This window comes from Hyla sarda, chromosome 10, assembly GCF_029499605.1.
Source record: "Hyla sarda isolate aHylSar1 chromosome 10, aHylSar1.hap1, whole genome shotgun sequence".
Lineage (NCBI taxonomy): Eukaryota > Metazoa > Chordata > Amphibia > Anura > Hylidae > Hyla > Hyla sarda.
The window spans coordinates 103010434-103024761 of NC_079198.1; the positions used below are offsets into that span (position 1 = coordinate 103010434).

At 44.2% G+C, this 14328-nt stretch overlaps 1 protein-coding gene across 1 annotated transcript in view; it reads left to right on the forward strand.

Annotated features, from left to right (window-relative positions):
• Positions 1-5105: 5105 nt before the first annotated feature.
• Positions 5106-14328, forward strand: part of CFAP74 (cilia and flagella associated protein 74) — a 194771-nt gene continuing 185548 nt past the window's right edge. Inside the window, exons 1-3 of the mRNA XM_056543666.1 lie at positions 5106-5259; positions 8079-8223; positions 12589-12682. Coding sequence (XP_056399641.1) covers positions 5257-5259; positions 8079-8223; positions 12589-12682 — 242 coding nt within the window. The 5' untranslated portion in view covers positions 5106-5256. The remainder of the gene's footprint in view (positions 5260-8078; positions 8224-12588; positions 12683-14328) is intronic.

Below are 14328 nucleotides of genomic sequence, written 5' to 3' on the forward strand. Positions count from 1 at the left end.
AGAGACCCAAGATTCTCTTTTACAGGCTTCATCTCGCATGAAAAAGTTTGCCGATAAGAAAAGAAGAGCTCCCCCCATTTTTGCTCCCGGAGACAAGGTATGGCTCTCCACTAAATATGTCCGCTTTCGTGTCCCCAGTTACAAACTGGGTCCACGCTATCTTGGTCCTTTCAAAGTCTTGTGCCAAATTAATCCTGTCTCTTACAAACTTCTTCTTCCTCCTTCTCTCCGTATTCCTAATGCCTTTCATGTCTCTCTTCTTAAACCACTCATCATCAACCGTTTCTCTCCCAAATTAGTTTCTCCCACTCCTGTCTCCGGTTCTTCTGACGTCTTCTCAGTGAAAGAGATACTGGCCTCCAAGACGGTCAGAGGAAAAAGGTTCTTTTTGGTGGATTGGGAGGGCTGTGGACCTGAAGAGAGATCCTGGGAACCTGAGGACAACATCCTAGACAAAAGTCTGCTCCTCAGGTTCTCAGGCTCTAAGAAGAGGGGGAGACCCAAGGGGGGGGGTACTGTTACGCCGAGCGCTCCGGGTCCCCGCTCCTCCCCGGAGCGCTCGCTTCTCTCTCGCTACCGCAGCGCTCCGGGCAGCTCCACTGATCCGGTGCGCTGCGATACCGTCTCCAGCCGGGATGCGATTCGCGATGCGGGTAGCGCCCGCTCGCGATGCGCATCCCGGCTCCCGTACCTGACTCGCTCTCCGTCTGTCCTGTCCCGGCGCGCGCGGCCCCGCTCCCTAGGGCGCGCGCGCCGGGTCTCTGCGATTTAAAGGGCCACTGCGCCGCTGATTGGCGCAGTGGTTCCAATTAGTGTGTTCACCTGTGCACTCCCTATTTATACCTCACTTCCCCTTCACTCCCTCGCCGGATCTTGTTGCCATTGTGCCAGTGAAAGCGTTTCCTTGTGTGTTCCTAGCCTGTGTTCCAGACCTCCTGCCGTTGCCCCCGACTACGATCCTTGCTGCCTGCCCCGACCTTCTGCTACGTCCGACCTTGCTTCTGTCTACTCCCTTGTACCGCGCCTATCTTCAGCAGTCAGAGAGGTTGAGCCGTTGCTAGTGGATACGACCTGGTCACTACCGCCGCAGCAAGACCATCCCGCTTTGCGGCGGGCTCTGGTGAAAACCAGTAGTGACTTAGAACCGATCCACTAGCACGGTCCACGCCATTCCCTCTCTGGCACAGAGGATCCACTACCTGCCAGCCGGCATCGTGACACAAACCTATATAAGTAGGGTATCATTTTAATCGTATGGACCTACAGAATAAAGATAAGGTGTAATTTTTGCCCAAAAAATTTACTGCATAGAAACGGAAGGCCCCAAATTTACTAAATGGTATTTTTTCTTCAATTTTGTCGCACAATGATTTTTTTGGGGGTTTCGTCGTAGATGTTTGGGTAAAATGACTGATGTCATTGCTAAGTAGAAAAAATAAAGCATCATATGGATTTTTAGGAGCAAAATTGAAAGGGTTATGATTTTTAAAAGGTAAGGAGGAAAAAAGAAAGTGCAAAAACTGAAAAACGCTCAGTCCTTAAGGGGTTAATAACCAGGCCCCATTTTTCAAATCTGACGTGTCTTTTTAAGTGGTAAAATTTTGGAGTGCTTTTACTAAGCAGAGCAATTCTGAGAATGTTTTTTCGTGACAAATTGTAATTAATATTAGAGGTAAATTTTTGTTAAAACATGCAACATTTTTGTGAAAAACTCCAAAATATTGTAATAAAAATGGAAAATGTTTATGGCATTTACTCTGTGGTAAAACTAATGTTATATTTATTCTGTGGGTCAGTAAGATTATGGCGATACCGATTTTATAGTTTTTTATGTTCTTTTTCCTCTTCACAACAAAAGCCTTTTTTTTTTTTTGCGACGTTCCGGCCATAACTTTTTTATATTTGGTCTGACCCCATTTGTGAGGGCTTATTTTTTTGTAGGACAAGCTGTACTTTTTATTGCCATTTTTGCGATACATGCTTCCTTTTGATCATTTTTATTCCACTTTTTGGACCAAAATTAGCTATACTTTTTTGTTGTGTTTTTTTTTAATTTTTTAATGGTTTACCATGTGGGAAAATTAACAGTATAGTTTTATTGTAAACGTCATCATGGACGTCGCAAACCTATTATGTATTCATTTTTTTTTTTTTTTGGGGAGGGGGGGGGGGTTATTATACATGGCTTTATTGGGAAAGGGGCATTTATTTTGATTTTATAATTTATGGTTAAACCTTTTATTTTTATCCATTTTAGGCTATGTTCACACAGTCGTTGTCTTCCGTCCCGCTTTTCTCCCGTTATTGAGGTTTACTGACCTTTCTTTTAACAGACAATCAAACTGAAGTAAACAGATGCTATCCGTTTGCATCCATTATTGTTCAGTTAATGCTCAGAAGTAAAAACAGACCAAAAACAGATTGAAAAAAACCCAGATGCAAACAGATGACATTACAGGCTCATCCATTTTCCATAGACTTAAATATTAAATTTATTGTATTCGTTTTTGCTCCCTTTAATTTTTTTTGACGGAGAAAAAAATACTGCATGCACCACCCTTTCACCGGCAAAAAAAAAAAATATGGAATAGAAAGCAAACGGGTGAGAAAGGACTGAAAAAAAATTCTATTTACATCAATGGGATCCTTTTACAACCGTTTGCAAAAGTATCAAACGGATTGCAGAAAGGGCATGAATAAATGTGGACAGACGGTCATGTGAACGAGCCCTTACAGGTTATACTATGCTACAGTACATCTGTACATCTGCAGTATATCTGTACTACAGCACAGTATAACTGTCCGTGTTAGGGTATGTTCACACTACGTAATTCTCGTGGAATTCCGCTCACGGATGGAATTCCGCGCTTAGAACATAGACATCAGTGTGAATGGGTTTCCGCAAGACCCGTTCACATTGCGGAATTTTAGCGCAATTTCGCAGCTGAAATTGTTCCGCGCAAAGAAAGAACATGTTCATTCTTTGCGCGGAAGTCCGCGGACACTACGTAGCCGTTAATGGTGAAGTTGTTCGGTGGCGGTCGCCAGAATGGAATCTCCGCTCGCGGAATTCTGCAAGCGGAGATTCCGATCACAATCCGTAGTGTGAACATACCCTTACACTGGCTAACAGCCTATACAATCCAGATGACCCCTCCCATAGACTTGCATTGAGGGGGCGGGTCGTAATGTCACATGGGGGGGCAGGGTCGTGACGTCACGATACTCTGTCCCCGTGGTTGGGAGGCATGTCACTGAGAGCTTCCAGCAGTGCTTACAGGTGGGTGCTGCATTCTAGATTCCGGGGGTCCCCAGCAGCGGGATTCCTGCAATCAGACATCCTACCCCTATCCTTTGGATAGGGGATAAGATGTATTGGGGCCGGAGTACCTCTTTAATGGAAAATTACCAAAATCATGGTAAGGCTAGGTCTCCACACAGGTTTTTTTTCTGGTGTTTTTTGAGCCAAAGCCAGAAGTGTATTTAAAAGGAATGGGAAATATAAAGGAAGGACTTATACTTCTCATTCTTACTGGATCCACTTCTGGCTTTGGCTCAAAAACTGCAGTGGCAGTTTTCAAAAAAAAAAAAATGCCAGAAAAAAACCTGTGTGGAAACTTAGCATAAAAATGGCATGACCTGCAAAATTGGTTAATTTTTACAGGGAATTTAGAAAACTGCATTTTTCAGTATTGTGACAGTATCGCTAACAAAATGTCATATGTGAACACAGCCTTAAAGGGGTACTCCACACCCCTAGACATCTTATCCCCTATCCAAAGGATAGGGGATAAGATGTCAGATCGCCGGGGTCCCGCTGCTGGGGACCCCCGGGATCTCGACAACAGCACCCACCTGTATGGCGTCCACCTCACACCGGTAACGCTGGAGGCTTCGGATCCTGACCACAATGGCGGACAAGTGTGACGTCACGCCACACCCCCTCAATGCAAGTCTACGGGAGGTCCGTCACGCCCCCTCCCATAGACTTGCATTGAGGGGGCGGGGCGTGACATCACACTCGTCCGCCATTGTGGTCGGGATTCAAAGCCTCCAGCTTTGCCGGTGTGAGGTGGAAGCCGCACAGGTGGGTGCTACATGGTAGATCCCGGGGGTCCCCAGCAGCGGGACCCCGGCGATCTGACATCTTATCCCCTATCCTTTGCATAGGGGATAATATGTCTAGGGGTGCGGAGTACCCCTTTAAAGGAGAAAACTCATAGTAAAAAACGTATCCCCTATCTGCTGGGACTCCCCGCAATCTCCTTTACAGAGGCCCAGCTCCCCCTGCAAGCGGTGTGTCACAACCTCTGCCCAAAAGTTGGGTTGCCATGCCCCCTCCAGATATCTTTATGGGGGAGCTGAAGACTGCCAAATGGCAGATAGGGAATACATTTTTTAGTATGAGAGATCTCCTTTTAGAAAATTTTCATTAGCAGTTCCTGCTCAAGTGCTTGAAAATTGTATATAAACTCAATATGAAGCTGTAACCTATGGCGATAATAACACTGCATCAACTTCTACCAGTGTACCAGCTGCAAAAAACCAACTAGGCAGACACAAAAAAAGAGATTCATCTAATACATCCAAAACTACAACTCCCATCACACCCTGACAGGGCCCAAATACACATTAGGGGAGGGTTCACCAATCTGTGGCTCTCCAGCTGTTGTAGAACTACAACTCTCATCATGCCCTGACAGGCTCCCAAAACACAACAGAGCAGGGTTCACCAATATGTGGCCTTTCAGCTGTTGTAGAACTACAATTTCCATCATGCCTTCACAGACACCCCCTCCCCCCCAAGACACATTAGAAACTCCTATATCCCTTCACAGACTATGTTGGGTCTCAATAACCTCTCATTGGACTGTACCGTCTTCCCCCTTAATAGGGTTTTTATTAACTGCATTTACAGTTTACTTCTTTCTAATGGTCTGAACAGGAGCAAATAACCATAGCACACACAACAATGCGTACAATGTAACGAACACCATTCCGAACACTTCTATTCGTTCTAGGCTTTCATTAATCCTCCCCCCTCCCGTGCCAGTAATGGTTGGCTCCGTCGTCATGGTAACGCGTTGTGTTCCTCTCCTGGGAAGGTGCAGGCAGCGGAGACCGGAAGAAAGAAACTTTAGTGAGATAAAACTTTTCCATCTTTATAGTTACAGGTAACTAAAGTACAGGATCCCAGGGGCCCCCGGGTTATCAGTGGGGCCCCTGCCTCTGCTTTTCTCTTGTACATGTGGAGCTATGGTGTGTGCCTCATATAGTAATATCTAATACAGAATATATATATATATTAATATTGTAATATCTGAATAGAAGACACTGGTATGTACCTGTGGACCAACAGCTGTTGCAAAACTAAAACTCCCAGCATGCCCTGACAGCCGAAGGCTGTCTGGGCATGCTGGAAGTTGTAGTTTTGCGCCAAGCTGTCCAGGCATTTTGGGAGTTGTAGTTTTGCACCAAGCTGTCCAGGCATATTGGGAGTTGTAGTTTTGCACCAAGCTGTCCAGGCATATTGGGAGTTGTAGTTTTGCGCCAGGCTGTCCAGGCATTCTGGGAGTTGTAGTTTTGCACCAAGCTGTCCAGGCATATTGGGAGTTGTAGTTTTGCACCAAGCTGTCCAGGCATATTGGGAGTTGTAGTTTTGCGCCAGGCTGTCCAGGCATTCTGGGAGTTGTAGTTTTGCACCAAGCTGTCCAGGCATATTGGGAGTTGTAGTTTTGCACCAAGCTGTCCAGGCATATTGGGAGTTGTAGTTTTGCACCTAGCTGTCCAGGCATATTGGGAGTTGTAGTTTTGCGCCAGGCTGTCCAGGCATTCTGGGAGTTGTAGTTTTGCGCCAGGCTGTCCAGGCATTCTGGGAGTTGTAGTTTTGCGCCAGGCTGTCCAGGCATTCTGGGAGTTGTAGTTTTGCACCAGGCATTCTGGGAGTTATAGTTTTGTGGCAGGCTGTCTGGGTGTGGTGGGGGTTGTAGTTTTGTGCCAAGCTGTCCAGGCATTCTGGGAGTTGTAGTTTTGCACCAGGCTGTCTGGTCATGGTGGGGGTTGTAGTTTTGTGGCAGGCTGTCTGGGCATGGTGGGGGTTGTAGTTTTGTGGCAGGCTGTCTGGTCATGGTGGGGGTTGTAGTTTTGTGTCAAGCTGTCCGGGCATGCTGGGAGTTGCAGTTTTGCGACAGCTGGAGGTCCACAGTTGGAAGACCATCATTTATATTATGTTCTATGTGAATAGATATCTATGTATAGTGAAATTCCGTCAATCCAGCATCTCTTAATCCATAAATTATGTTACTCTGGAGCAACACCTCATTTATACGCTTCAAAAATGTTTTGTTAAATTCAGGGCAATTTCTTTTTCTATTCATGTATCCTTCTAGCTTTACAATCAGTGGTTCACACTATGGAATTTCCCAGTGGAATTTCAAAGTTACACTGCTGGCAATGGGATTCTGCTGCACAGGGCACACTACAGAATTTTAGCAGCAGATATTCCACCGCTGAAATTCCGCCATCAAAAGAATTAGATCATTTTTTAGGCGGAAATTGCACCACAGACATTGCCTTCTATAATTAAGTCAATGTCCACGCGGTCCTAGCATCGACTGATTCAGACAGTGCTGGGCGCACTGGGAATCTCTGGATTAAATTTTTCTATCCGGAGCTTCCACAATGTGAACATTCCATTGACTTTAAAGGGGTACTCCGGTGCTTAGACATCTTATCCCCTATCCCAAGGATAGGGGATAAGATGCCTGATCGCGGGAGTCCTGCCGCTGGGGACCCCCGGGATCTTGCACGCAGCACCCCGTTTGTAATCAGTCCCTGGAGCATGTTCGCTCCGGGTCTGAGTACCGGCGACCACACGGCCAACGGCGTGTGACGTCACGCCTCGCCCCCGTGTGACGTCACGCTCCGCCCCTTATTGCAAGCCTACGGGAGGGGGCGTGACAGCTATCGAAATTCTGCTGCAATCTGCCTCGAATAACCTAGTGTGCACTGGTTTCCTTATGGGAAAGCAGGAGATTTCAGCAGTTCCACTGAGGAAATTCCGCAAATAGATTCCGCAAGAAATGTTTTCAGCGCACATGAGTCATAATGATGATCATATTGGTGTCAGGCTATGCTGACATGTCGGAATTTCCTTGCTTCCATTTAGATTCTGTTCTGCCAAGCTAACAGCGGATTGTTTGCAGTTTTGCAGATTCCGCCTGGAATTTGTGCTAAAGTTATGTGGAATTCAATGGGACTCAGAATTAATGTTCATTCTTTTTGCGGAGTGCGAAATGCAGAATTTCTGCAGGGGAAAATCTGCTGTGTGAATGAGACAGCGGACAGTCCATTCACCAAAATGTTAACTTCATTATAGCAGAATTTCCAAGCTGAATTTTTCCGCCCGATTCCCCGTGGAAATTCTGCAATGTAAACGTACACTAAGGCCATGTTTACACTACGGAATTTCGGAGTGGAATCCGGTGGAAGAATTACACAAGAATTATGTTGCAGCAGAGTTCGGTTGCTTTTAATTGGATTCTGCTGCATCGTGCACATGGCGGAACTTCCATGACGGAACTTCCGTGATTCCGGCCTCTACTGAAAGAATTCATATGTCAATTCTTTCTGTGAAATTCGCTTGGAAATGCATTGCCATCTATGGAGATGGTGCATTTTTGTGTGGTCCTAGCACTGGCAGCGTTTGCTGTTTGCGGAATGTCCACCTGCAAATTTTCCTCCGGGTCAATATGGCCTCACTCTGCTTTCCAAAATATCAAACATAACTAGTGACTGTGGCTACATTGTTGACAGTAGATGGTGATTCGGTCAGATGTAGCACAGCATAAAAAATGCCTGTAATTCAACAAAGGCCACTAAACTTTTGCCACAGATTTTGTAAGAATTCACAAGAAAAATGTGCAGACAAATGTACAGTATGGACCCCATACTTCTATCTAATGTTTATTATGTATCCACACATCAGGGATCAGAAATATAACTATGTACACAATACCTGGCTGCATTTGCACTTCTCTTGTGTATCATTTGATTTATTATTAATTTTCTTTACACAGGGGAATATTATTAAAAGAAATATGTCTTCAGATGAGGAGGATTCAGTTATTTCTGAATGTCTACAAGATGAAACTGAGATGGAGTTATATTTAGAAGAGGAAAATCTACCAAATTACATCTGGACACAAGAGGAGGACATCAAAGGTAAGAGGATGTAAAGTGTCTTGTTCTGAGTTATAATCTCAATGGGGGAGATTTATCAAAACCTGTGCAGAGGAAGAGTGGTGCAGTTGCCCATAGCAACCAATCAGATTGCTTCTTTCATTTTCCACAGGCCTCTTTAGAGGCCTGTGGAAAATGAAAGAAGCAATCTGATTGGTTGCTATGGGCAACTGCACCACTCTTCCTCTGCACAGGTTTTGATAAATCTCCCCCAATATCTCTATGTGGATCCCTCACTTGAGAACCCTTTCTAGTATTCAGAATGCACACCTCTTCTGGCAGACACAGTATGACTGCGTATTACTGCCTAATATAATGTTGTTTGCCATAGTGTACAGATCTTCCATATCAGCTGTTCTGCTCTCTTCTAAGCAGTGACATCCCGGCACAGGCTGTGAAAGCAAGTCTGCTCTTGTCAGCACAGGGTAAGAGATCAGTGATTTAAAGTGGGAGCTGGATAAACAGGAACTACTAAAAACAGCTTCCTGCTGCCTTATCTAATGAGTTATAGATCTAGTGAGCAGTAATACTATCTCTCCCCTTAACCCCTTAAGGACGCAGGACGTAAATGTACGTCCTGGTGAGGTGGTACTTAACGCACCAGGACGTACATTTACGTCCTATGCATAACCGCGGGCATCGGAGCGATGCCCGTGTCATGCGCGGCTGATCCCGGCTGCTGATCGCAGCCAGGGACCCGCCGCCATTAACCCCTCAGGTGCCGGGATCAATACAGATCCCGGCATCTGCGGCAGTGCGCGATTTGAATGAATGATCGGATCGCCTGCAGCGCTGCTGCGGGGATCCGATCATTCATAACGCCGCACGGAGGTCCCCTCTCCTTCCTCCGTCCGGCTCCCGGCGTCTCCTGCTCTGGTCTGTGATCGAGCAGACCAGAGCAGAAGATAGCCGATAACACTGATCTGTTCTATGTCCTATACATAGAACAGATCAGTATTAGCAATCATGGTATTGCTATGAATAGTCCCCTATGGGGACTATTCAAGTGTAAAAAAAAAATGTAAAAAAATGTAAAAGTAAAAAAAAAGTGAAAAATCCCCTCCCCCAATAAAAAAGTAAAATGTCCGTTTTTTCCTATTTTACCCCCAAAAAGCGTAAATTTTTTTTTTTATAGACATATTTGGTATCGCCGCGTGCGTAAATGTCCGAACTATTAAAATTAAATGTTAATGATCCCGAACGGTGTGAACGGAAAAAAAAAAAAAAGTCAAAAATTCCTACTTTTTTAATACATTTTATTAAAAAATTATAAAAAATGTATTAAAAGTTTTTTATATGCAAATGTGGTATCAAAAAAAAGTACAGATCATGGCGCAAAAAATGAGCCCCCATACCGCCGCTTATACGGAAAAATAAAAAAGTTAGAGGTCATCAAAATAAAGGGATTATAAACGTACTAATTTGGTTAAAAAGTTTGTGATTTTTTTTTAAGCGCAACAATAATAGAAAAGTATGTAATAATGGGTATCATTTTAATCGTATTGACCCTCAGAATAAAGAACACACGTCATTTTTACCATAAATTGTACGGCGTGAAAACGAAACCTTCCAAAATTAGCAAAATTGCGTTTTTCGTTTGAATTTCCCCACAAAAATAGTGTTTTTTGGTTGCGCCATACATTTTATGATATAATGAGTGATGTCATTACAAAGGACAACTGGTCGCGCAAAAAACAAGCCCTCATACTAGTCTGTGGATGAAAATATAAAAGAGTTATGATTTTTAGAAGGCGAGGAGAAAAAAATGAAAACGTAAAAATTTAATTGTCTGAGTCCTTAAGGCCAAAATGGGCTGAGTCCTTAAGGGGTTAACATCACTGGTCTCCCCCTGCACCCACCGAGAGGAAGGGAGAGCAGGAATGGAGTAGACTTGCTTGCCCAGCCTGTGACTTGATGTCACAACTTACAAGGGAACAGCACAGCTGATGAGGAAGATCATTGTTGCTTTGTTATACTTTTTAAGACCATACTCAGGTTGTTCACATATATGGGTTGTTCACTTTGCTTGACAATCCCTTTAAGTCTAAGTTTAGACTATATATTAGTTGGCTTACTTTACACCAAAATGACACAATCCCTGTTGCATGTGACCCTGTGGTGCAGTCACATAAGCCAGATTTTGTGTGCAAATTATACCATAATTCTGACACATTTTAGTATTTGGTTTACTCCATTGTATCCAACTCCTAGTATAGGTTAAAGGCTAAAAGTTCTAAACGCTAATTTCAGTTGAATTGATGAAAAGAAATAAGCATTGGAAATCCAAACATTCAATGCATTCTTCAGTTTTTCATCTGTATTTTGATGCTCATTTGTGCTTTATCATTTTGTAAAATTGTAAAATCTACAAATAAACAGTTTTATAAAAAAAAATATAGGCCATATGAACTCACCACAATATTCTTGTTCTCAATATGATTTTCTTTTACTTAATAATAATGAATGGGTGACGACTGACTGTAGACATCCGTGATACATTCTTATATCACATCAGCATGAAAATCAAAATAATAGATAGTGCCTAAAACTAGGGCTGGGCGGTATGACCAAATATGTGTATCACGGTATTTTTGTAACTTATGGCGGTTCCACGGTATATAACGGTATCCCCCCCCCCCAAATTAATTGTTAGCCCAGCACTGCGCTGTCCCCATCAGGGTAAATACTCACATATCACCCGCAAGCGCTGCCCTCCTCGTCCTCCTGTTTGTTGCGGGCCGCCGGCGCTGACACTCTATACTCTACGCTGTATCCCTATGCCTGGGCTGCAAAAGGTAAACAAAATAAACTTTAACGCACGTTCCTATGTCGGCCTTACGCTCTTCCTGGGGACAGGAATGTCGAAGAGCCGTCAACCTATCACCGGCTGCAGCGATGTTCCGCCTCGGCCGGCTTCTTACATGACAGTAGGCTCAGCCTATCACTGGCCGAGGCAGAAGACATTGTTGCGGCCGGTGATAGGCTGATGGCTCTCCGACGTTCCCGTCTCCAGGAAGCAGATCCGGACGATGGGGAAGGTGAGTTTAAGTTTATTTTGTTTACCTTTTGCAGCCCGGGCATAGGGATACAGCGTACAGTATAGAGTGTGCCAGCACCGGCGGCCCGCAACAAACAGGAGGACGAGGAGGGCAGCGCTTGTGGGTGATATGTGAGTATTTACCCCGATGGGGACAGCACAGCGCTGGGCTGATAACTAATTGGGGGGGGGGGGGGGCAGAACAGTGCTCGCGGGTCACATATGATTAGTTCCCCGATGTGGGGACAGCGCAGCGCTGGGTTGATAATTCATTCATTCCAGAGGAGGAGGGGCCAAACCGGTATTGCGGTATGGGGAAAAATTCATATCGTGCAGCACAAAAATTTCTGTATTCAGTATGAACCGGTATACCGCCCAGCCCTACCTAAAACGCAACTTTTATTTCGTGTCTGTAGTAAAACACACCCAAAAGCGTGAGCTCATCACCATATAAAAGAGTACTAATACAGGCCGATAAAAAACCTGAGTATGTGTAACCCAGGATTTGTATCAATTTTACAAAGGTTTGCATCCAATATTGAAGAATAAATTGCTCTTATAGTTAGCCACTCCATTAATATTGCATTGGTTTAAGCCCTAGATTGGACCAACAATGCTCTAACTATTATCCACGCCCTCAGGGCGTGGATAATAGTTAGAGCATTGTTGGTCCAATCTTGGGCTTAAACCAATGCAATATTAATATTCTTCAATATTGGATGCAAACCTTTGTAAAATTGATACAAATCCTGGGTTACACATACTAAGGTTTTTTATCGGCCTGTATTAGTACTCATTTATATGGTGATGACCTCACGTTTTTGGGTGTGATTTACTATCGACACGAAATAAAAGTTATGTTTTTGGCACTATCTATTATTATTTAGATTTTCTTGTTATTTTGCGGGATAGTAACCACTAAGTGGGGCTCATCAGTTATACTTCTATTAGCATGCTCAATGTTTTTTTTTCCATAAAAGTTAAGCACTGACTGGAATAAACATGTATACTTGCCCGACTGGAGTGCGCATGTAAATGGGGGGTACAGTTGAAGTAGATAGCTTTTGGTTGAATGATCTCTCCCTGACAGCTGTCTCGTGTGGCGCCAACGTTTGTATTACATGCAATATGTAAAAGCACAGAACAATCGAAGGCTGCCAGGCGTTCATGTCCTTCTACATCCACTGCGCTCCATAAATATGCATTGTATTAGCTGTTTGCTTTCCATTTTCTTCAGCCATAGCTCTGCAGCATATCATTATGAGTTTATTCATGCAGTCTATTGCTTTTTTTTTTTTTTCTCCTTGAAGATGATGAATACACTTTTGGAGACACAAGAGAAAAATTCCCGCTTGAAGATGCTGCTGATGAAATAAGCGACAGCTTCGATTCTGAATCTAACTGGTACGCTGAGCCTGGCCCGGTCCATGTCTCCTCTTGTAATTTATCGAGGGAATGGCAATATGATTTTACCATAGGTTTTTATGATGCACACAGGAAAATAGATAGCAAACAATAACCATTCAATGCTTGTTTAATGCTATTTTTATGCAGTCGTCTAGGCATTAAGCTGTGGGGAAATAGGTTGAATCTTCTCGGAGGCTTGTTCCGGGCGCAGGTATGCCTGTTTACTTATTTATTTTGAAGAGTAACTACTAAATGAGCAGTTTTTGCTGAACCGTTACGACGGTGACAGGCGATGCTGGAGGAGATTTAGAGCTAGTACAGCAAAGGAATAGCTCAGTAAATGGCGTACGTGGTAGAAAAAACATGCAAAGTGGGAATAATGAGGCAATTTTTTTTACGATATAATGTGATGTATCAGAGAGAACCTGCACGAAAGTATGCTATTGTATATATTAAATTAGTCCTCCAGGAAAAAAAGTTGTGTAAACTAAAGCAACCAATCAGAAGTTCAGTCTGGGCACCAGCGTATTTATAAACTTGTATTGTACATTTTATACATCTGTCTAACAATATTTTACCATGTTTACTGTAGCCTACAAAATAAATCCTACTTATTTTCATACACACTATCAGGAAATGTGGAGTTAATAGAAGGGTTAGAAAGAGGATCCCTTGCTCTGGAGGACCTGTCCTGTCATCTCATTAAAAGGGTACTCCGCCCCTAGATATCTTATCACCTATCCAAAGGATAGGGGATAAGATGTCTGATCACGGGGGTCCCGCCGGTGGGGACCCCTGTGATCTCTCGGCTGCACCCGGCGTTCGTTTAGAGCATCGGGTGCAGCGCCGGAGGCTCGTGACATCGCAGCCATGCCCTGCTTGTGACGTCGAGGTCATGGCCCCCTCATTACAAGTCTATAGGAGGGGGCGTGGCCGTCACGCCCCCTCCCATAGACTTGCATTGAGAGGGCATGGCCGCGACGTCACAAGCGTGGCGTGGCCGTGACTTCACGAGCCTCCTCCCCGCATCGCTAGTCATCTGGCATGGAGCGAAGTTTGCTCCGTGCATCGGATGTCTGGGGTGCCGCAGCCGAGATCGCAGGGGTCCCCAGCTGTGGGACCCCCGCGTTCAGACATCTTATCCCCTATCCTTTGGAGAGGAGATAAGATGTCTAGGGGCAGAGTACCCCTTTAATATGAATGGGCACTGTGTAATACTTTATTTTTCCCTGTGGTGGCACTGTAGAACAAACGAACACTTACTGCCAGGTGGTTTCCCCACAGATATCAGCTGCTTACTAGGAATTTCTTCAAGGTGAGGGGGAGGGGGGACTTTGAGATTATCTTATTTTCAAGGAATAATTTTGAAGAAGAAAGAAATTGTTTATATTAGAGAGCCCCTATAAAACTCATTTTTAATTTGTTGTCAAGTGCATCTATGTCTTTGTGGACATAGATATCTATGAAAAAAATTTAGGTCAAACTGGGGCCATAAAAAATAGAAAAAAACTGTACTTACTACCCATGGTTCACCTACAGCTCCCGTTCATCTGCTTCCAGTCCCCCACTGCTTATCTTTTCAGCCTGCTTCCAGAAAGTGGGTTTTAGAGCAGGACATGTCCACTCACTGAAAGGGACACCGA